Source organism: Danaus plexippus (genome assembly GCF_018135715.1).
Source record: "Danaus plexippus chromosome 9 unlocalized genomic scaffold, MEX_DaPlex mxdp_26, whole genome shotgun sequence".
NCBI classification, from domain to species: Eukaryota; Metazoa; Arthropoda; class Insecta; order Lepidoptera; family Nymphalidae; genus Danaus; species Danaus plexippus.
The window spans coordinates 1,005,947-1,031,453 of record NW_026869848.1 but is presented as its reverse complement, the minus strand read 5'-3'; the positions used below and the strand labels follow the sequence as shown (position 1 = coordinate 1,031,453).

Below are 25,507 nucleotides of genomic sequence, written 5' to 3'. Positions count from 1 at the left end.
TGGCAAGTACCAATGTCATTTTTTCCGGGTCATTTGTACTTTCTAAGAGTATTTAGACACCACTGACAGGCGGTGACGGAAAACATCGTGAGGAAACCTTGACTTATAATTTCAAATTATGAGTTTGAAATCACCAATCCGCCTTGAGCGAGCGTGGTGATTAATGCTCTAACCTTCTCCAGGGAAGAAGAGGCCTTTGCTCAGCAGTGGGAACCGACAGAAAATATTAGTTTTATTTAAATCAATGCTCGCGAAAGTCTTAGATCTCGTTATACCAATTCTGCTAAGTATATACAGTCAATATTAAGCTAGCTAAAGAGCTAGCTGGCTCGAACAAAGAAGCTAGAGGCTAAACATTTACAAGACTTTATGTAAGATATAGAAATACTCCTTATTAATAGAGGCTGGCGAACTTAAACCGCTTCTAGGTAACTAGATAACTTGAGTAATACGTTTTAATTTCAATGTTCTATAAGACCGTAGTAGGGGTAAGAGGAATTAGAGATTTCTATCTTTGTATAATTATCAAACTTAATAAAATTTTGTAGTTTTTCGAGAGTTTTACAATTAAATTATTGATTAATATCGAACGGCCTCAAATATAATGTGCCATGTAAAAAAAATGTCTCTGTATGTAAGTATTAAAATAGCTATAGCTATATCCACCTCACAGAAGCTGTTAAGTAAAAAGCTTGTAGTCCTGTATCTTAATGGTTCCTGATCATAACCTGCTCAATTTTATTTCCATTCAAATCATCAATACCGGTTTAGCATTTGTAGTATGAGTGGCCGAATACATTTATACATTTTCTGTTATTTCCATGTAATGTATGATATATTATGTTTCAGATAATATTATATGTATACGATATTTTTAATATACAGTATCAGTTAAATTACTGTCCTATAAATTTTCTTTTTTAATATCATCAAAGCGACGATTATAAGTAATAAATAATTTCAAAGGATTGTTTTTTGCGAGGTCCCTTCATTGGAGTCAATCTCAACACGACCTGTGCTATGATACTCAAATCCCTTAAAGTTTAAGGTCTATTCATCAAAATTGTGCCTCAAGTCACATACGAACACTTATTGGCATGAACTGCAAGCTAAATGAGATCTTGATTGAAAAATCCGACACATTTTTATACAAAGTAATTTAAAATATGAGTTATGTTCATGAAGACGGGTGTGTCAATTAATGCATCGGATATGTTGATAAGTGTTTATAAAACAGGAAGCCACATGTATGAAGTGTTTGGATGCGAGCGGCGGTGACGTCATCACACCATGTTCGGACGCTGCGCATGCGCACCCAACCTACCGCGGAGTGATCCCACATTTTACATATATCTTTATTTCACCACATGTAGCAATTCCTTTTAGTATACCAATACATAACGTATAATAAATTTAGCCTCTTATTTATCCAATGCAACTATATTATTATATAACTTAGAGAAAAAACTCAGATCCAACTTAGACCACCTTAAAAGCTGTCGTGGATTTTTGAACAACAATAAAACTTGTTTGTTATCTGCCCTACTCCGTTATGAATCTTACATAAACATTGAAATTATTAATCAATCTTGTCGTATGAAAATCATTGTATTCTTCATTCATTGCAATCTTATTTTGTTAAGGCAGAATAGTCTGTCAGAACATTCTACACGTTCCATATAGTATAGCAAAAGCACATGTTCCGCGGTTCTCATCCGATTTCCTTCTTGAATACCGAGAAATTATAATAGAAGATTAAATTATATAATTACATGTCATTGTTCGTCACGAAATTAGATAACAGTCGGTTTGTCGCAGTGGGAACATTTCTTTACGAATTTCTCTCAAAACCGCCACGTAATGAAGCATTGTCCGCCTTTAAAATTAACTGGTAGGTATTAGTTATCTTGATGCCGGTTGTTCTTTATAAATGTTTATTTTATAAAAGAATTTTTTTATTCGCACTCGTTTTATTTAAATGGAGTTTTTAATATTAAGACTGGATACGTATTATTGAAGTTATAAATGATTTTAATATCTGAATATCGTAGACATGATCGAGATTTCGACTGCTCGTTTCATATGACGTATTAATATAAATTTACTACATAAAAATGTAATTTTTCCCTCAAAATTTAAGCAATCAACACCGCGGGTGAAAGAATTTCACGCTTATATAATTTTTGTCATAAATAATTGTCAATTTTACGTAACTGTATACGCGATAAAACGCATCACACGTCATTAAAACCTAACGATCGTTAATGATTTAGAAAAAGTATCACTTAATTTTATCTCACAAATTACATAAAATTCATATTCGCCGGTTATCTCATATCCGAAGAATTTCTTCGTTAATTAAAAAAATGTTAAAATTAAAATTTCTCGAAACGCTCGTGAGGAAAATGTTAGTAGTAGAAATTTTTGCATATGCATTTTCGCCACTCATGTTTTCATAACGTTGCATGAGTCTTGGTTTTGACCCCTTTCTAAGTGTTATAACATTTACCACATTCAAATGTGATTTCAATAAGTAAGTCACGTCCATAAAAGCCATTAAACGTCTGCATTAATATTCGCCTTAACACTACTGGGTTGTGCAAAGGCTTTCTCTTTTTAGTACTTGTTGTGTTGCCCTAACGTTTTATACTGTCAAGTGTTAAACCTATACAAAACAATGGGATATATTTATGTATAAAAATATTAATACTCATGTGACTGAATCATCACCTAAATGAGAATTATTAGGTTACAAAAGTTATTTTAAAATTACTGTTACTATATTGATCTTCGATACCTTGTACCAAATACATAAAAGGGCAAAAAACCTTAGTTTCATTATATGCTTAGAACCAACGAACATGCGATCTTCCTGATTGTAATTAATGATTGTTAGAGGACATTTGAATTATAAATTCGTTGTGAACTTGCAGGAGTTTCCCGTCGGGCCCGAATTAAAAAGGCTTGGTTCCTTCAGGCCACCCACCCCTCCCGGTGACCCTGTCAAATCCATTAGGGCTAACATAATAGCTACATTCAAGTCGAAACTAAAAAATAATAATTGTAGGAGTTCATACATTGGACTTGGAAGACGGAATAGCGCAACTCAATAGGAAAAACTCAGTGAAGCGATTGTAACATCAATTGAGTGACTTGAGACATCAAATCACTCGTAAAGTTTTGCAAAAACAAGGGTTTAATAAATGTCTTATGCCTTTTATCTCGTCGATGCCAACCTCCCTCAAGGTTTATTAAACATGAAACGTGAATGGAGGTAGACGTAAGTTTGGGCTTTGTAAAGCTAAACGAGATTTTCCGAAATGAAAAACTACCGCGTTCCGAATATTTTATTCAGTTTATAAGGATCTTTTAGAGATTTCCCACATCGCTCAACCATTATTCCGTTAATAGATGTATATTATTAAATTTGGAACTTATTGTAAGCAATGTCTTTTTAGGAGAGTGATGCAGACGGTGTCTTTTTGTCAGTGTCTTTATCCAGCTAATTTCCGAGGATATTTGCTCGGCCAGTCCGAAAAGCTCCAACTGTTCTATTGCTCGTAAAGCAAACATTGGATTGTATTGTCGTTAATATCCATTAATGATATCTTCAGTGGAAACACTGAATCCTGAGGCTGAACAATTTGTACATATCAAGTGGTCTAGACTGGAATTATCCAAAACTACTTTCATACTATGCTCTCATGAAAGCTGTCAAAACTATGATGCATCATAAAGATAGTTTTCTGGGAATACATATAAATTTTGCTCTGCTTAACCCGTAGCAATTCTTTGCTTTCAATAGCTTCAACTATTAGTCAGAGCCAGCACGTAATTGCCATTTACTTGGAACGGGTGCATGTTTGTTATAACCCCATTGGAACAAATTTCTAAGAAGATCCAAAGCAACTTTAAAACTACCTCGATCATCAGTGCCAAAGCTGTACTTCCTCAGCTGAATCATTATATAAGAGTGGCGAAGAAATCTCTGTCATTTTTAAAACCTTTAATAACTTCAAAAAATACTTCTGAGTCTTGAAAATATTGAGGTCTTATAGCAATCTTCGGATATTCCTCATCGAAATTTCCAGATAATATTTTTTTGTCTGGTTTCAATTGTTTTTCACAAGGTATCATCTATACTTTATCGTAATATGTATATAACATAGTTGTAAAATAGTTTTTTACACAAAACTATGCAGTAAACACGACTAATGGCATGACCTTGCTGCGGAATGTATATTGTTCTCATTTATGAAGCCGATAACGTTAACTGCAGAATCCTTGATTCACGACCCCAACAACGACGAACACGTTTGTTACAATTCATTTTTATCACTATCATAACATTAAATAAAACAATCACTCACGACACTCGCGTAAGTGTATCTTAAAGATGAGTGAAAGTACTTCGAATCAATGTCAATATTTTATTCAGTTTATATATTGTATGTCCTAACTTATTATAAAGTATGTAATTACATTTCTCTGTTACGCAAATCATCCCGTGATGTGCCGTGGAAGCCTCTCAGTTGTGTTCAGTCTGTGCGCAGGCGCACACGCGCGCTCCAACCGGCCGTGTACAGTGTATCCGTGTACAGTGAGTGAGTGTACATCAACCCTTTATACAGTACTATAGAGGGTACGATGGTTCATCAAACTTTCTGGATGTTTCTACCATTTTTCTGGTGAGTTATGTTCACAGCGTCCATTAAGTTAAAGCGTGTCAAATCATTATCCACCTGTTTCATATCCCAATTACGTCAATAACTTAATGTGGTTTTATTACTCACTTCGATCATAGTCAGCAATGACATTTATATTTTTTAATCAATAAAATCCCTGACCGCTATACGTTCAGCCTGTATTCAATCTAACGTTGTCTTATAGCTGGTAGCCAGATAGTATTTGTAACTCTAATGATGTTTAATCTGTAAGCGGTAGCCGTGTGTGTTGTGTACATAATGGGCTACTTCACCCTAAGCTTGCTATCTAAGTAATGGCCATTGTCAGTCGTGCTGTCTGTAAAACCGTTTATATAAATACATGTATATGCATACAAAATCTTTGATTGCATCGTAATGAATATTAAAATTTACAATCTATATGAGAAATTTCTTTGACCCTTCGCCGTCCGACGTTATGGTAATCGTATGTTTTCTAAATTTACATCAACAATTTCATTTTAATAGTTTCATCTATTAAGTAACAGCCAATAAGAGAAATTGCAAACGATAGCGTGCAGGCTCATATTTATATCGGAATATAAATTAGCTATGTGTTATCTAATATTTAAAAATAAATTAATTATCACACGACGGACGTCGAGAGCTTAAATTCGAGGACTGGTTGTAAACATTACTTACACACAAAAATTACTTGACAAAAAAAAAAAAATTCTTACGTCACTTTTAACGGACATGCCTAACTTGAACAGCTCTCGAATTTCTACTGAAAACCTGCCACTATGAAGTGTGTTTTTTTAAAACTAGTATTAATATATATAAATATATATTATAAATAAATCAAACATAACCTTTAAAATCCTATCACGATACTTATAAATAAATTTAAATAAAACTGTGATCTATTCTGTCGTGGAATCATTTGCATCTTCGTTACCGCACATTAAGAAGTTTTTTAATTAATTCAAGGACTTAATTTAACTTGAACATCCTGCATCCAAATGTTCCGAAGCGAAGTGTAAAACTCATTTTGCTCTTCTCGTCTGTAATATAAGGTCATGTACACACAAACTATCAGCCACGCCTCTTATATAAAAGAAACAACATTTGAACAGCTTGTACACGTCTCATATCAAACACATTTAAGCCGTTACACGAAATGCGAACGAAATTTGAACATTTATATGAATTTTATATGAAATAGTGTTAATTTTATATATTAATACATTTCTATGTTATCTGAAACCTGGTTTATCTCGTGATGTACGTGATGATACGGTCTAGTCGTATCTTACGGCTGAGAGCCGATTTCAGAGACCGTTTAATATTTGTATCTGACATACATATATACACGTACATATTTATTAAGTTTTATTCTAATTTTAATGTTCCTTAATATTAATACATTTTAATATTAATATCGAAGACGCCTATACCGTCTCTATATAAATGTAAATACGAAAAGAAAAACAAACTTTCGCGTTTATATTAGTGATATATTATTGATGAGATGCGAAATTCTCGTAGATTTAATTGCTATGTTTCTAAAAATATTACTATATGAAGCAAACATTAGCAGTAGGTCCGTTTTATACTGTTCGTTAATGTTTGCTTAAAATGGAAATCGTTTGCTCTTTAAACAGTTTCTTTTGAATTCTCACAAGCAAGCCAACAGGCTTCGCTCGTATGAAAGCTTAAAATGTATAGTAGTATTAAATATAGCGCCTTTCTATTTCAATTACGTATTATCTAATATCGTTGTTAATTAATTTTAAATTAATATTAGTAATAAATCGAGCTAACGTGAAATAATTTTGAAATTATTTCAGTGACTGAATATTTTAATTGAAGCTCTCTTATTCAGTATTATTCATCTTGCAAATGTAGATACATAATAATGTTAAATACATTTGTCCGTTAATGTTTTGCGAATGAATTAAATCCTCCCACGGGAACTGGACATTGACGTCATACTTGGCCAGGGAGAGGTTAGGCTGGTTCAAAACTAAACAATGTATGTTACTTGCCTGTGGTGTAAGTTTAATACGTATTATTATAATATATAAGGAGGCTTTATTTCACATACTATTAGGAAACATGCCAACCTTAACTGACAGATGACAATAAAACAGTGGCGCCACGGGCAAAAAAAAAACTATTTTAGTTGCGTTCAAATTAAAAAAATATATACGGTTATTATATAAAATTAACTGGACTCATTCAAAATTTAATTACTTACAAAGTCGGTTAAGTATTTTTAGAAGGTAATGGAATTACCTTCTAAATCGGTTAAGTATTTTTAAGTAATTCCATTACCTTCTAAAAGAACTTAACCGACAATCACATTTGTTAATAAACTTTTGACATTAAAATCACATTTGATAGATGGCGAAAACTATAATTAAAACGGCCGAGAGGCTTTATTGGACGTAATTTAATGTTCGGATACAACTTATATACAGGTAGATTAAATTTTATTATGTAATAACTATGATTGTTACGTAAAAATATTATCGCTTAGATTATATTTTGTTGATTTATTATTATAATAATGTTTTATTTAGAATGTAACAAAAGTAGTCATTGATTACAACTGTGTATTTAAACTGTGTAGCTCGATGTAACCACTGTTTGGAGGAAGTTAACCAGCGGCGAGCTGGTGCACATTTCGCTGACCTTGCAAGTTCTTCGGTATCATATATCAAAGCATATTCCTGTATTTTAAAAAGAATGTTTTACAACTATCATAATATATCGTTGAATGCTTTTGGATTTTAATTATGATATATATTTTTAAAATAGTTATTGTGTGTATGTATTGTAGGACTTTTTTTAAGGTTTAAGTTTAAAATTTCAGAAAAAACTTCTCCAAAGTTATACTAGTATGTTTTAAATATATCGTGAAAAAAATAATTATTATAACTTTGTACAAAATAATTCTCTTTAAAACTTCCTGTAAAATATAAATGTGTTTCATATACGACACACATTTAAGTCCTTGTACGTTTACAAACAGACAGCAACAACAGGTTTATACAACTTGAGTACTGGAAATAATGTTTAAATTTTTCAATTTCATTATTTACCGGCAATTATTACTCACAATACAAACAATTTCTCCCATGCTTACATCTTACCAACCGGAAGAACGTTCACTTTCATCTCAGCCCAAGCATTGTTATTGATTGGACCCGTACGCTTAACACGAGTTTGCATCGCTACATACGCAGCGTTTACAGTTTTTCATTCACATTATATTATTAACGTACGTCACTGAATGGGGATCGGAAACGCTTCGTATGTAGCGTGGTAAACAAACTTGTGATAAACGGATGTCATGCGCTTGCGCAGATGTCTGCGTAGCAAACGTTTTGTTCATACTAATATTATGTTATTTCATGAGACAGTCGAAAATGAAGTAGTGTGACTCATCTACGTATATTAATATGCTTCCCCGTGAGAATTGAATGAAACAAATATCTTATAAAAGAATATCTTACTTAAGTTACGACCAAAAAATATAAATTTACCGACGACGATAAAAGAGGGTGTCACTCCGTGTTATCGCCATTATTATGTTAAATGAATGAAAAAACGTCGCGTCATCTTCACCGAAGAATTTTAAAGAAATCAATGCCATTTGTCAATAATAGTTGCGGACTTCGACTTTGTACGTTGACCCACAAAAATGCTTTCGCAAGCAAACCCAATGAATCACGGTTATGCTACGTAATTCAAAGAAAGCCTCAAGAGATGCGCTGGAAATTATACTTTTATTAAGCGATATAAGACTCTTTATTCGTAACCTCTTTAGATGATAGTAATCAATGTTTTATATTTTTCATTAATATATTTTTAATTTCTATAATTCGATCATCGGATGTTACTGACGCGGACGGTCTGAATCTCAGTTCTCTTTACGTTTGTTCAAATCGGTCTTCATTTTATTTTCAATCTGACCTATGACCTATGATCTTGGACCATCGTCTTTAATCTTAATGCACTTTCTTTTTTAAACCTGCAAACTAATTGATCTTTTTTCATTCGACAAACATCACAGGTAATGCAGATGTTATTATGCTGAATTAAGACTTTTTTTTTTATTTAAATAATCTGGAAACTAAAAGATAAAAATTTTAATTTTTTTATAGTCAAAATTATTCTTATAGAGCAATGAGTTATAAATATTATCAACAGTAATGTGTTCGTAGTTACATTACTATATATAATATTATTGTTGAAGATTTATAATATTATCTGTATATGTATAAAATGAGTAATCGGTTCAGTGTGTACAGCTGATACTTAATGATCACGAAACATACTGGCATGGCGTAGAACAAAGAGCTCTGTAAACGGGACAATAGCAAACATTTGTGACCAACTTGTATAACAATAATAATTTTAGTATGCGACTGTCCACCAGTCAACCCACACTGTATAAGCACTTCTCATACAATCAGTTTATACTACTTAAATTCAATACAATTCCTAATACTCACAACAAAAAAATCCTTAATATAATTACAATCATTACCAAGCCCTTTAAATTCAGTAATGCATCTATTTGAAGCCAATCTACGCACGGGTTAGACGTCTCAATGAGAACTGGTCTCAGTAAAAGACTAACTACATGCGTACACTTCACCGTCACAAGCTGTGACACAATGGTACGTTGATATTAAACAGAGAATTGAAACGATTATATTATAATTGCTTTCCAAAGAGGAACGCCTCAACAATGGATGCGATCACTTCCTACCAAAGAAACCTTCAACGATTTGTACATAATATCCGTCCTCATTTCCTATCAACATAAATTTCTTAATTGCCACAATTTCTTAAACATATCATTGAAATTCAAAACCCACTTACAGATTATACATACGTACGAAAGTTAATGAGTACAGACGCATGTCATGTCCAGATGTAATTTAAATCTTATATGAACAAACAACGCAATATATTTTTAGCTAAGTTAAATCTAACTGACACTTACATTTAGTATATAGTTTAATGGATATTACGTTAAAAACTATGTTATTTTGTACTGAATACATATATTTGTACTAAAACTCGAACGTATTTTATTGTTTCAGAACGTTGCCCGCGTGCGCCTCTATACCTGGTGCGTATTTTATAGACTTTGACAGTTCACTTCTTGATATCAAAGTATAAACACAGACTCGAGATTTATTCTTCCGACAAACAAAAACGTCGACACCTGAAAAATATTTCACGATGAAGTCATAGTATTAAAAACAAATTATAATCATAAATCTACATTTTACTTTCGGTTGAATGAACATGAAAATGGAATTGTTTTCACAAACTCTATATATAATTCGTATGTCATAAGACTCATTAGTCAGAAGTACGTTATACATTGCCACGTATGTGCTGACTCCGCTCTGAGACCGTGATCTCCTTTGGATGAACAAATATTTGTTAACGTATCGGCATATTTGTTTCTCGCTTACGAGATTTGTCTCTCAAGGATTCCTGGACGAGATAAACTAGTTCTAGATGAACAAAAAACTGTGGCAAAAGAACTAAAGTACATATAGTATTTATTATATTGTTAGTGTATATAATGTTGGATAGTAATTGATAAGTGCGTATACGATGAATTGATAGTCACGGTTGTTTTAGAAATTTCGTACTTGTAGTAATTATGACGAAATAAAAATCTCAATTTACAAAATTTTCACTTCACGTCACCAAATATTAGTGTACAAACTGGTATCCAATATCTTAAATTTTTGTTTTCATATATAAATTACTCAAATCTAACAGACACCAAACTGATTATTTAATTTTAAATAATTCTCTACTATAAGAAATATTTCTTCTATCGCCGTGACTATCGTCTAGATTTTTTAACAAATTAATATAAACGTGTATGCCATAATAAAAAACAATCCCGACGCAATGGTTTGTTCTATGGCATAACAATTAAACTATTCAGTACACACTGAAACATTCGTATGTTTTGTTCAAGAATAAATATGTATGGCATTGATTTTAAAGCATATTTTTTATATGGCAACATTTTTATTATTCCGACGCTAAACGACGCACGTAATCGGCCACTGTACTTACTGGTTCGTTATGTGAAAACCCAAATGTCAAAGATAATTGACATACAGAACGGACATCGAAGACTATGAAACTACACATGAAATTTCTCAGAAAATACATATTGATATGTGTGTGTTTTGTATTTGCATGTGTGTGTGTGTGTCGATCAGTCAATCTTTGTACAGTGTATTTTACATTATCTGTATCCTGTGCTGAGCTGAATTCAGCGATAATAACAAAGCCACCACATTAGTTTGTAAATCGCACATCGAAATAAATAAAATATTAACAATCAATAATATAGAACTTTTTCTTAATAATATTTAGTTAATTTTTAATACATTTTAAAGTTATGCCGGAAGTTATTTATTGGGGAAAGTTTAAAGAACTACTTGTGTGTTGATTTTGAATGTCGTTCACGTAACCTGCAATACAAGCAGGAATTCTGTATCCCTCATCCCCTTATTACCTCTAGGAAGTATCCCTTGGTCATTTAAGAGACCATCAGTTCACGAACTCGTTATTGTAACAACAGGTCTAAGTGAATGCTTTTACTCAGCCTCATAACCACTATCTCCAGAAAGTTTAAGAGGCAGAGACTCGCAAAGAACGGCCCATCATTATTTAATGCTTCAACGAAATTACGCGTCTTATAATTTAAGAAATTCACCACGCTAGGTACAATCCCACACAACGAGGACCTAATTTAGATCAAATGACTTATTATTTGAAATTAATTGAATATATTGTTTTCAATTACACGTGAGTCCAACCAATCACAGCGATTGACGCAGTTTAATAGAAATTACTAATAAATATACACACATTAAAATTGTCACAGCTATATATTGTTCATTTGTGACGCTGAATCTATGCAGCAACGTATAGTCGCCAATCTCAAGCGATTCTTTACGCAATTTCCATAAATACTGTTGCTAGCAGATTTATCTTCGCCAGTCGGTACATGACTAACACGACATTCCTCATATAGTATTTTAAATAGCTCACACAAAACTATTTTTTAACGGAACTCGTAAGTATACGTCGGTCTGCACAGTATTGTCGCTTTAAATATTTATTCCTCTATATGTAAGTTGTTGAAACTCTATGTAATTGTTCTGTATTATCCATTTTTTATATTTATATATTAAATTTAAAATATAAATATTAAGGTAAACAACAACAGTTTGAACGAGAGTATAAGACTTGTAAGATGAAGGCTGTATTTTATAAAACCTATCTGTAATTCATATCAGTTTGAATTTATTACATGCTTTGATCCTTTATAAATAACGTAAAAAGTCATTTGGTTAGAAAGAAAGGGGTTTCATGTAAAAAAATGTTTACAAAAACCAGCCATTGCAAGCCTCGCCTAAAGGAGACAGGCAGGAAGAGGGAAAGTCGGGTCAACGAACAAGTGCAGAACCACTCTCCTTTTCATAAAATCCCGATTGAACATGAAAGTACCACAAACGGCTTCCGATGATGGCAATGTTATGCCTTAATATAGAAAATATAATAATAATGAAATTCTAAAATATTTTATACTATTAAGTAAATATTCTACGCTATTGCATAGTCTTCTAATAATAAGTTATTTCCATTTATAAGGGTGAAATTAAATTAATTTTCAGTCAGCTGATCTCGTCGTGAAATAGACTTTAAGTATAAACATTCTTGCCGTTTATAAATATGGTCTTTGATAATATATGCTTCGGTCTCAACAAACGCTCTTCAGTTAGTTTTCACGCACATGAGAACCAGAGAAAAGTCTCCTTAGATCTCGACAGGAACTACAGAGATGAATGAGATTAATATATAATGTTGGTTTTAACTAAACCAGTTAAAACTTAACCCAGTTTAGATTCTTATAAAACGTCATCGTTAATTGTTCTACTATAATAATATTTGTGGTGTTTCTTCTAAACCTAATAACCTCTCGATACTAAGACAGCGTAAACCAGCAGTTTGTTGTGTTGTAAGCCCAAGTGCATCATACTCCTTCGATCTATTCCATGCATCGTCTAGACTCTAGACTGCACAAAGCACGCTCGTGATACCAATAATTAGATTTGAACGTACAACGACCTCTGGCGATTGGCGCAACACTTGATAGGTTTTGCTTTGATGTTACAAAACATACCGCCTTCAGCGGAATTGTAATTGTACCGTGTGATTTTATACGGCATGTATCCTTTTACATTTGCATAAACAATATTGAACACTGTACAAGAAGTTATTCGTATTTAAATAAATATTCTACTGGAAAATACTAAAATGTTCATGGTCTTAATTTTTTACTCTCATGATCTTCGTCGACATAATAGTGCTATTACTGCCCTTCTGTTTGTTAACAGACAGATACACATACATTTCTTAAATCTCGATTAAATGAAATAAGTTATATGACCTTCATTATTTCCTAAATATATAAGTGAGAATCTTTTTCTTGATGACACTAATAACTGTTCTCGTTTACTCGACTTCCAATCGTGGCAACTTGCAATTAACGATTGAGCTCACATTACGTCATCGCAGAGATGCATCTTTCAGAAGATTGTTTTAACAAACATTAGCAACTATAAACTATTGGGTGTCTTAACTATAAAAAATATATATATTTCATGCAAAGGCAAACATTACATTATATGTGATATATAAAATTTATATACGAGAAACAAGAAAGAATATGAATACGTCAGTTTGTTAATAAAAATGATGATAGTACAACGAGCTGACTTCGAAGATGACAGGTTAAATTCCTCGCCCAGTCATTGCCGAGGACGCCCGGTCTCCGATATATGAACACAACTTTATAGTTACAACTTTTATATTAAATACACATATAACATGAAACGATTTTTATCACAGACATATATTTTAAATCTAGAAAAATTAACGCAATTTCCTGATGTAATTCATGCAAGTGAAGTAACGAAATCGGGTCATCGCTTCACCTTAAGTTATAAATATCCACATCCGAAATTTTTTTTGTTCTTTATACTTCTCGAGTACATTTGTATTAAAATCTGTTATAAAATTATTACGAGTTCCGTTTACACGTCTGAATAAAAATAGTAAGATTTCCTTAGATACGTGCATCCGAATGTACTAACACATCAAATCTCACAACGATCTTTATAAATAGTTTCCTCTTGTACATAAATATGCTATAAACACAAGAACATTAACGATTCATAGGAAAATAGACTTAAACACGTGGTTCATAAGGTTTTCATAGCAATGGCTTTAAAAACCTGCGGTGAAGCCTACAGCTATATAACCAATAGTGAATTTATGGCTCATAAATAAATTTCTATTAATGTTATACAATTGATGTACTAAGTTATGGAGACGAGTTAATTACACAATCGTTACAGGAAGGAAATCTTAGAGCTTCCTCTACGATTGTAATAGATCTGTAAGTAACCGTCGCATGAAGCGACAGGTCTGTGGACCCTGCTATGATTTTCGCCTTTCCCTTATCATATTACATTTGCAAGTGAAATGCTTTCAAATGTACTATATAATATTATAGCGTGTGTGTATGTATGTGTGTGGTCTAACAATAGAAGATTTACTCCATAAAGACAGAATTCGTCTAGGAAAGTCAATTTTCAACTTCTCTATATTTCAGGACACGCCCTCACGAATATTACTCGTGAAGAGAAAATTAATATTTAATGACGTTTAGTTTTTAGTTATATACCTTATAATATATATGTTTGAATATACATATGTAGTTGATTGTGTATATTAGAAGTAAGTCGAAGATTGATCGACCCCTTATTAAAAATCACATTACAACGCTCCTTGATCATAGGTAGTTATGTATTGTTTATTTTATTATACTTGCAAATAATGCAAAATATATTAAATCCTCTATAAATAATGAGAATATCCGACCGATCATATAAAAACGTTTTGCTTCAATACCTATAATAACAAGACGTATAATAAATGGTGATATTTTTCCAAGTATGTAAACACCTTGATGATTGATGTACGTTATTAAGGCCCCCTCTATGAAATAGTGTATAATAAATAGTTATAAAAGCTAATTTAAAATGTACCCAAAAAGTATACTTACATTTCATCAGAACAATACTATTACGTACATTGAAAATGTAAAAAAAAATATCATAAAAACTAGAAATTTATGTCTCACGTGTGCAGCACGTGGAGTTTTTGAAAACTTTCAAATCTCTAACATATATTACAATAACAGCTTCATATTTTTTGGCTGGAAATTTTCAACGATTGAATCACATTAAGGCTCGGAAGGTTGGTGGGTCTGTGATCAGTTAGTTTATGATCACGTAGACGGACAGACGTGCGCTTGTCCATCATGATGGTAGGTACATGTGGGCCAGATTCGCGACAGACTCCCGCTGCGATAGTTATTTATATGTTGTTCGTATCGTGAAGTTTTGTGATCTCGGTGTGGATTGTATATATGCCGAATTTAGTTCAACGAGTGGTATGAGGTTTTATTATAACATTTGATTGTCATATACAATAAAATAAAATAGCGTTTACTGCGATTACTTATATTTCTGTGATATTAATTAATTTATAATTATATATAATTAAAATTATTTCAAGCATCGTATAAAAATGTTTATGGCTATTTCGACATCACCGTACTTATAATATTATGATTGATCATTATAATTTTATTGAGTTTTTCACTATACATGGTCACATTCCGATTAAAATTTTTGTTTGTGTGTTTGTTTTCAGATAACTCAAAAACTAGTGAATCGATTTTTGTGTTTGTTATCCTTATATAAAGAAAATTAAAAGCACTTGTAGTCTATGAAATGTCACAATATTTTTCATGTGATTTTTTTATTTACTATTTTCTCTTAATGATTCGTTACTAAGTATACAAATGTCATTGTAATGTCATATATATATATACAATATTAACATTTATTTTTTCACTTTAGTAATTTCGACGTTTAATTCAACATTGCCTTGCTTACAACTCCATATATTTTGTTTGTCTGTCACAGGTATATTTTATTTCTTTAGTGAACGGCATATGTTTATGTATATTATAATAGCATTGGAAATATTTAACAAATATATTTTATATACGTCCGGAACTTTTAACTCTGAATTTATTTTAAGTCATATAGACCTTATTATTGCCGTACGAGCCTTTTTGGTTTTTAATTCTAGATTTTTCTTTCCATACACATCTATAAGAACTATTCGTTTCAAAGTCTCGTAAACTGTAAGGATTCGTGAAGAGGGAAACCTTAAAAAAATCAGTCGTGTTGAAGTCGGTGTTCACAGAGCATGCTGTGACGAACAAATAGTGACTTAAAAAAAAGGTATCGCTTCGACAACTGTTACTATACTTCAAATCAAATTGACAGTATAACACGAGACTAATGAATGAATAGCTTAGATTAGAAAAAATATAGAGATGATTTGAGAATTACCTCCTTTCACGAAACAGGTTAAAAGATAATTTATTTGTGAATTCAAATATATTAAAACTATATAAATTAACCTCATGTTTGCCTGTTCGTTTTTTATTGTTTAATCTTCGAAACTTGGGTTGCGTTACTTGTTGAGATAGTCCTGAAATGTATAATGGTTAATAAAAATCATTTAAATTAGTTACTACTTTAAAACACGATGAATTGACTTAAAGTTGTTTGTACACATATTATAAGTTTTCATTGTCACACTACGTACGATGTGTTTTCCGTAATTTGTAAAGATTTATGAATGAAAATATGCTAACGCCACGTACGCAGACTTTTGGGAGTACTCATTCAAATAAAACTATTATTTTCTGATTTTACTACACGCTTTCCATTACTTACCTACATACTCCTGGCGTTCGGTTCTGGCAGCAACCGCGATCACGAAACTTTCGTGAGTATATAAATAATAAAAAAACGCGTAGTAAAATGAGAAAATATTAGTTATATTTAAACGTTTAAAATTAATCGTTTCCCTCCTACTTCTTATTCCGTTATAAAATCTGTTAAATTAACCTTAATACTTAACAGTCATGTAATATACTTGACACATAATTACAATCAGACTACGGTGATGTAAATTTTTTTTTATTTAATTGAAAACTAAAATATTATATCATCGGTTTAGTTAACTGTCGGATTATTCTAGAACTTAAAAATAACGCAATTAAATTAATATCATTTCAATTGAAACTGGTGACAGTTTTGGTAGCATAACAGTTCCAAGTGTAAAGACTTGCGTTTAGAGAAAGTAGGGAATAAATTTTCTTTATACGAAGCATTAAAATACAGTAGTCCTGGTTGACCTTATTTATATCATTTGTCCCTAAAATTTAATACATCGGGTAAATTTGACGTAATTAAAATTTCGCTTAAACGCAGTACGGGTTTTCTGCTGGCAACACCACACCGAATCGTCGAGCCCTTTTCTAGGTTGAGATTTACATCTAGTAGGTTAATAATTTTCTATACATTTATGTTATTTATATAATATTCGTAGATAACATTCAAATTTTACTTTCCCGTTTCATCGGAACTCGGAATTGCTCTTCGTGTGTCGGTCGTATGTAAGTGGGTCGGCGTCGCACGCGAGCGCTCGCGATTAGCTAAGCATTTACATCGTGAAGTAATGTGCTTCAATCACTGCAACATTTACCCATACCGCATTGTATTTGCTATGAATCTGCTTAAAAATCATTTGATTGTCAAATAAAGGGTTAAATGCGGCGAGAGAGAAACTTAAGTACGGACATCATTTCAATTTATTGCAAAAATAAGTTAGCGAACATTATTAAAACCTTGAATATCTAAAGTCAGGGAGCTAAGGGATCGTTTTCTGTTAAAGTTCTTCTATAGCTCCGAGCAGACCGGTTTATGGGGCCCCATGCACTTCTATTCAGTGACCGTTAGTGGGTCACCGAAACCAGTTCAACGTTTGTCACCTTAAAATAACATTAATATATTTTTAGCTCGCACAACATTAGGGACCTAATTATAGGCTTTTTTTAATCTCGACCATAAATGCCACAAAAATGGTATTTAAATTACTAAGAAAACAATTAAGTAATAAGGTCATTAATTATGCGATTACCAAATTATAAGTACACTATCACTGACAATACCTTGAAGTACAAATCATCAAAGCGATTTATATTATACAATACCCTTTATGTACATTAAATACAAGACTCTGTCTATTGTTCGAGCACAATGGTTTTGAAACAAACGCCGGCCTTGACGATGCCATAACAGTTTCTTTACTATCACCGCCGTACAAACCTACAAAGCAACCAGTCGTATTAATAATCAAATATACATATTAAATTACATATATGAAGTTGGCTGAAAGATTTGATCATTTTTTTTTTTTTATTATATAAATGTCACTGTCAGCCTTTCGTATACTGTCAACATTTGATTTGTTTATTTGACGTTTATAATTTCAGTTCAGAAATATATTAATAAATCTATATAGTGAACTCGATTTGTTATATTTGTTATCATCCGTGAGGACTAATACTGATTATGGTAATAGGTGAAGCTAAAACTTTGTATCTCTTTTTAAGAGGATTGCGAGAACAGATGAACTTCAAATTTGACATGTTTAAAGTTTATATGGAGAAGAGCGTAGGACCTTTTTATATAAAAGTCATTAAAAATTACACATCACACATACTTTTACGACTTTGTGACACACACACACACATACACACATATATAATAGATAAATCTGTGAAGTAACCTCAATGTATGTAGGGTCACTAAATGTCAAACAATGACGTTTCTATTCTGCTATTGGAAATATTAATCTGTACCAGTTACTATGAATAATTAGGGTCGATATCTAATACAAAATAATATTTCCGTGAACCAATACAAAACGTTGGAATTCATCGTATAGTGCATTATTTTTAGTTATTGAAGCGAGTATGAGACGTCTGTAACTAACCACAAGTTTTGTGTCGTATGTCTTATGTATCATCACACTAAATTCAGAGCTTTTTTTTAGTTTTTCATTCATAAATTCTCGCCTATGATAGCTTCTACGCAGGTTTATGGATAAATTGCTGGTAACGTTGCGTATGTAGTGTTTAGTGACAACATAAAGTAAGATAGATTCAGCAAATATCTATATCCTGTTACTACCTAAAGCGTTTTTCGGAGATAAATATTATCCAGTGAATTTAAATTGGATTCCGGGGTATGTTTCCGTTAAGGAATACTTTTTCTCTGGGATAAATGGGATGTATGCAGGCAAAAAATGTTAGGTTCTTGTGAAACAAATATCTTACATACAAGAAGAAGAAGAAATCAACATTACGAATTACAATATCAAGTCTATACAAAAACGTGATATTATTAGAACAGAGTTAATAAAAAACACGTGAGAAAATATTTCTATTCAATAATTTAATCTTGAATTATTTAAAATCTTAACATTTTTATTTTAAATTTTCAAACAAATTTTTGTTTAAATTTTTAATATCATTTACATATTTCTAGTCAATATAAGAGACAATACATTTAGCATATTCGCATACCTTTTTTTTATATTGTTCTCCACGTTGTGTTGAGATTTTTAACTTTAGTTTAATGCTGTTTTTTTTTTTTAAATATAAAACACGAATATAATTTTTTTTTAACCTAACAGTACTTCATTTATCTCGTAACACATATATTTTTTTATTGAAACATTCCAAGGCAACTGCAATAATTTTAGTGAGAGTTTCAGTTGTTTCACCTATCAGAGCGTGAAATTGGTATGTGACCATTGACCATACGATGTAAGTACAAATAGAACTGTTTGTCTGTTTGTATTCATGACGTATCTATAGCAAAAATATGTTTCGTGAATTGTGATCTGTGAGCGTGTGTACACGTTTGATGTATCTCCGACATACGCAGATTTTAATGGCGGGTACTTAAACAAAATATATCCTAAAATATTAAATACTCATCGTTTTTCCATTTAAATCCTAATTTGCGATAAGTTTCTTAATTATCACTATTGTTTCTCGGTGACATTCTTAGATCGTTTACAAGAATGCATTATGTATTCTTACGTCATAACATTATCCTTATTATCTGGATGATGCCTTATCACGCTCAGTGGTATGACGTCATGACACACCATTAACACCCTAATCACTTACTCATACATGTCACTGTGCTTAGGTTTTAGTGCACATTAAAGACGATGTTCAACACGAAACGATCTGTTGGAGACGAATTAGATCTCCCGCTGAGATGAAGAATGATTAAATAGTAACATCACTCGAAATGAAATAATTGGGATATATTACATTTATTTATAGAATATATACATATATACACAATCACACTGTCAAGTTTATGTGATAGTTGTGTATGTTAAGTTAAAAGAATTATTTATTTATTTGTAACTTAACAATATTTACAGTTATAGTAACGTCAATGACAGATCGTTCAGATCGTCACGCTCAGCGTCCGTTACGTTTCAACGGTTCCGCTGAACGTTATTCTTCATAGAATTATTTTTTTTAAACTTCAAATAAACACTCCAATATTATATAGAGTGTAGACATAAAGTTTATTAACATTACAATAATTTTTATGTATTTAGCCGTAATTTATTTTTGTAACACAATCATAACGTCCGACCGCGAAAAGAATAAACGTAACACGTTAACTTCGAAGTTTTTAAACGAATAAGCCTTCCATACAAGCTGTGATGTCCAATATTAACTATTCAATAAAATATAAAAGAAATAATATCTCTAAATAATATTGAACCTCGGGTCGGAGCTATCTCCTTAACTCGATATAATTATCAAATTGGATAAACGGTAGAAAATCACATGTCGTGTCAACGATAGCTGTAAAAGTCAATTGTATAACGCATGGTAATGGGCGTACAGATTACCATCACGTCTCAACTTTCTATGAGCTTTAGGCGCGTGCGCATGTCAAATGAGTAATTGGCGACACGCGCTGTTGCGCAACCAGACAGAGTCCAGGCGCTCTAGGGATAAAACTAACCCTTACGTCATGACAGAATGTAATCAGAGGTGGAGACGGATTTATGTGAAATTGGTACCAATAAAAAAAAAGAAAAGTAGTATTGATTTCACAGCGGAAATCTTTATATACTTCATACAATTGACATACAAAGTTAAAGCATACGTGTCATAGACAATAGGTGATAATATCTGTAGCAGAGCGATAATCGTAGTTTTCCCAGAGCAGTGAAAGCGGCACCTGACCCAGGTTCAAAGACCAGGCCATTGGAAAAGTTCTTGAACTTGCATCTTGATACTGGCAGAGTAAACGTTATGTACATACACAACCACCACGAACAGTGAGACTGACCGACCTCATTATTACACTCACATATAAAGTGATAATTACGACTGTTTAGAATATTCTTGGCTTCCGCTTGACATAATTATACAAAGAAATCTTGTTGGTAGTCGGTTTAGAAGTACATGGTTTATTTAATTGAAGTAAATAAAATAATTCCAATGCTTCATTGTCACCGACTGTGTCCTGAATACAACCTAGTACTGCCTACGTTCCAGTTAGAAACTGTGGCTTGAAATCTGTTAATTTAACCTGCTTTTGAGTCATTGTTTTCACTGAATGCCGGTAACTGTGCTATGGGTGGTCCTTATTGGCAACAGTTCACCTTTGTGTATAACAGACATTGTTATTAGGACAACGTGAAATCATAGCTACGTATATCTGCAAAAAATATAACTAATATTTTCGAATTTACTGCGAGTTTTTAATTTATTGGACAAATAACAAGACCAACTGACAGACATTCTCATTACAGCTGCCCGTGATCACGGTTGCTGCAAAGTAACCGAAACGTCGGGTGTATGTAGATAAAATATTAGTTTTATTTGAATGAATACTCGCGAAAGTCTTAGATCTCATTACTTATCTGTGCAATTTAATATTCAATTATTCTACCCAGTAATTGATTGTTAATTTTAATGCAGTACACTAACCAAGAAAAAATATTATGAAAGGTATTATATTGAACTTTTACCAATAGGATCAAAACAATTCTCTTGTTTTGTGAACTTGAAATATAATTTTGTTGATGAGTTCGTTGACCTCTCCCAATTTCGGTAGTAAATGACCACAAAACCTTGTTTGTGTTAGATCGTGGGTGTTAGCAAGCGAACTGTTACTAAGTTGTTTGAATATAAACAAACGCTTTATCTTTGTAAGACTTAATTTTATATTTCTCAATTTGCTCTAAATGTCACGATCATGTCTAAACGAGCGTTACCCAGTATCATCCAAACAGTGCAGAGTAAAGATGTGTTATCCACATCACGGTACAGTTTTATAAAAATCCGTCCTTAAATTTTGATGTTAAAGATCAACTAACTATCATACACACATTTAAACAACCAGCGTCTTATAATGTCAGTGGAGTTCACTTGTTTAATTTAAATCCAATCTAATTTTTCAACTAAGAACATTCTAGCGCAATACACTTTTACGTTACTAAACGTATACTTGTTTGAAACTAAGTAAACATTTTTTAAATAGTTTGATAGTATAAATTGAAAGGCTTCCAACACGCAACAACTCTAATCTTTTTAATAATCAACAATTATTTTCTTGATCTAATAATAGCAAAAATATATTTCCAAAAAATGTCTATAATAAAGTACATGTAAATAATTTTATCAGTACTTTTATCAATTATTATATTTATATCATAATACTTTGTTTTAGAAAACTGTCACGTTGACAATTAGTTGTCACGATTTACACAGTGACATAATTGTATTACAATTTACAGTATTTTTATGATGCACGAAAACAAACATAGTTACCAACGCTAACGTGAGGGGTTTAATTGTTCCAGATGGCGTAGAAAATCGGTGAGAGATATCCATTACAAATGCTAGTAAACAGTCTAATGGACGGGGATACGATAACAAGGAAAAAATTGATTACATCAATCAAACAATTCAACACGGATGAAGAACAACACGGCACCATCAAGGCAATTATAAAGAATTTAATACTACCCGAAGAAAACATGGCGATAAAACAGAGACAAAGCTTAAACGATAAATGCATTTACTCAGTACCAATCAAACCGCTTCTGCCACCAGCGAGTGAAAGGACAAAAAATATGAACGACGCAAAAAAAGCCTTTTTAAACGCTACAGTCAAATCTGAAAGTTTTTCGCCATCTGAGCCAAAACGAGAACCCATACTACATTATGCTCAAATAGCTACCATTAAAGACAGTGACGACAAGAGGAGCACTGGCGGAGGAGATGATGCAAAGCTAACAGAGCGGAAAAGTAAAACAAATACCTTACCCATGGATATGCCGTCGCCCAGAAAAAGATTGGAACAGCAACTCAGGAAGGTAAGTTTTAAAACGAGAAGCGCATCTGCGTCTTATCGACGGCCGCCTCTAGTAACGAAGACTACGATGACTATCACCAGCAACAAAGTGTCGGAACTGACGAAGAAGTTTAATAACATCATCCAAGAGGGTAATAATGCCCAAACAAAACAGTCAAAACTAGCCAAAACAATCGAAAACCTGCAATCGGCGTCGAGACACTCCGCTAGTAATAGTTCCACGCCCTCATCTACGCTTAGTTCAAGTCCAAACGTTAAAATACTTTTAAGACAAAGAAGAAACTCTAGAAAACGTGGATACAAAAAGAGATGTTCAAGTGTAAATTCTATTGATAAGCTCATTGTGACCAATGGATCGCCTGTGAAATTTCGTGTCATACGTTCCAAATCTGATGGGACTAAAATACCAAAATCACTAAAAAAACGATTAAAGTATCCAGATTCCAGTGGGCAACAGAGTGGTTCCGACTCTTTAGATGGGACGCCTACGAAACAAAAAACAAAGGAATTACCAAAAACAGAAAATATTGAAGTACCGACTGAAAAAAACGTGGTAAAGAATGTAATACAAAAATTTGAATGTGAAATAAGATCACAAGCTAACAGCAGTGTAACTAAAAAATCAACTTACCAAGAATCTGGTAACAAAGTAGCTATTAAAGAGAAACCTAAAGTACCTGTAAAGAAATCGTCATTAGTTTTAACAAAAAATATTGTATTAAAAGACGGCGTACCTAAAATAAAAACAATTAAGCCTTTAACTGTAGAAACATCCAGAACCAATAAGCCTTCAGATAAAGAGGTAGAGACATCAGACAAGCCTGAGAAAACTACTAATACGATGGATGAAAATCAAAAAAAGAAGGAGTTTGTATATGATAAGAGAAAGTTCAAAACTAATTATATCCATTCTGACAAAATGCCCTTACACCTAGTCGAAATTATTCAAGAAGACGCCAATGAGAACGCTATCATGAATTCATCAGATAATGCTACTAATGTCTCATCAAATAACGTTTCTATGGATGATGAAAATTCCTACCAGGAATTAAACACTCATATAACACCCAACGATTCGTTTTTGTGGAGGAGGAAAAGTACACAGATATATTCCGATCACGAAAAGTCTGGATCTGATAGTACATACGGTTTCGTATCTGTGATAATGAATGAAAGTACGCTCAGTTGTAGTGATAGTAACGGAAATGATAAGGAGCAATCTCAAGAAAACGCCGAATCTCAAGTAACTACTGAAACTGAATTGAAAAACGTTGACGACGACCACAACTCGGACTTCGAGAGCAATTTAATAGAAGCCTGCAATGACGAGGTGCTGATAGGATACACTTCAAGGGTGAAAAACGCGAAAGATATAGAAGATGACTATGAATTACTGGAACCGCGTGAGGCTGGAGACGTTGTGGTTATACCTGTCAAAACTGACAGAAGTTCGAAGATCAACTGCCCATTACCAGAAATACCCAAAGACGACGAACCGGTGTTAAATAAAGACGAAAATATATACCAGTGCCTTTTAGAAATGAGATCACATCCAGAAGGTGACGAAAGCAGTCTTCATAACTACGAGCAGTGTGGTGACCATTTGGAAGAGCGAACCAGAGGCGACGGAGACAGCGATGACGGATATGAATATTGTAAGTCGCCAGTCAAACCATACTGTCACACCTCCAGCTCAGGGATTCAGATAGCTGAACATTACGACCCGTTCACCTGTGATACTAATACTTCCAACTACACCATAACCAAATCAGTGAGCGGAACATCCACAGTCAGTTACGAAAAAATCGGCCCCGATAGAATATACGAGAAAATACCACCTCGTCCACCTAAATCCAAAGAAAATAGCCCGAGTTACAGCAGCAGGCATTCGAATGTGTCCTCCGAGTACACCGGGTACAATGAGACGGAGAACATCTATGACACTATAAAGCATAGCGATGGGACGTCTCTCTCACATTGCTATGAGAGCATACCAAATAGTCCCAGCATGGTGAAGCTTCGGAACAACTTCAAGAAGCAATTATCGTCTGCGGTCCAGAAACGTCTGTCGTTCGACAACGTGTCCAATATCAGCCATTCGACAATTTCAAGCGAACAGAAGACGAACAGCATTTACGGTCAACGGTCGGTGATCAGTTACAACGGACAGGAGATAGCGTTCCAGGTTCCCTGTAGCGAGACCAGCGTCAGCGACAGGAGCGACGACTGGGTCGACGTGTCCGACGAGGAGAAGCCCGACCAGAAGATCATCATGTAAGTGACATCAAACAGTTACAATACAAACAGCTCATTTAAAACCCACCAATCTAGTTTAGGTACACTAAGTACTTTATCAAA

At 32.9% G+C, this 25,507-nt stretch overlaps 2 protein-coding genes across 7 annotated transcripts in view; one reads left to right on the top strand and one right to left on the bottom strand.

The window, feature by feature from the left end:
- LOC116767427 (rho guanine nucleotide exchange factor 19) overlaps window positions 1-25,507 on the top strand; it is a 57,185-nt gene that overhangs the window by 5,865 nt on the left and 25,813 nt on the right. For 2 of the 6 annotated variants that reach the window (XM_032657739.2, XM_032657745.2), the window contains exons 2-3: window positions 9,785-9,813; window positions 22,635-25,423. In XM_032657739.2, coding sequence (XP_032513630.2) covers window positions 22,671-25,423 — 2,753 coding nt within the window. In that variant the 5' untranslated portion in view covers window positions 9,785-9,813; window positions 22,635-22,670. Of the gene's footprint in view, window positions 1-4,531; window positions 4,689-9,784; window positions 9,814-15,140; window positions 15,247-22,634; window positions 25,424-25,507 lie in introns of those variants that run through there. The other 4 variants (XM_032657740.2, XM_032657744.2, XM_032657741.2 and 1 more) reach the window with 4 other exon arrangements.
- LOC116767770 (Bardet-Biedl syndrome 1 protein) overlaps window positions 1-25,507 on the bottom strand; it is a 40,245-nt gene that overhangs the window by 12,532 nt on the left and 2,206 nt on the right. The gene's annotated exons all lie outside the window — the stretch shown is intronic.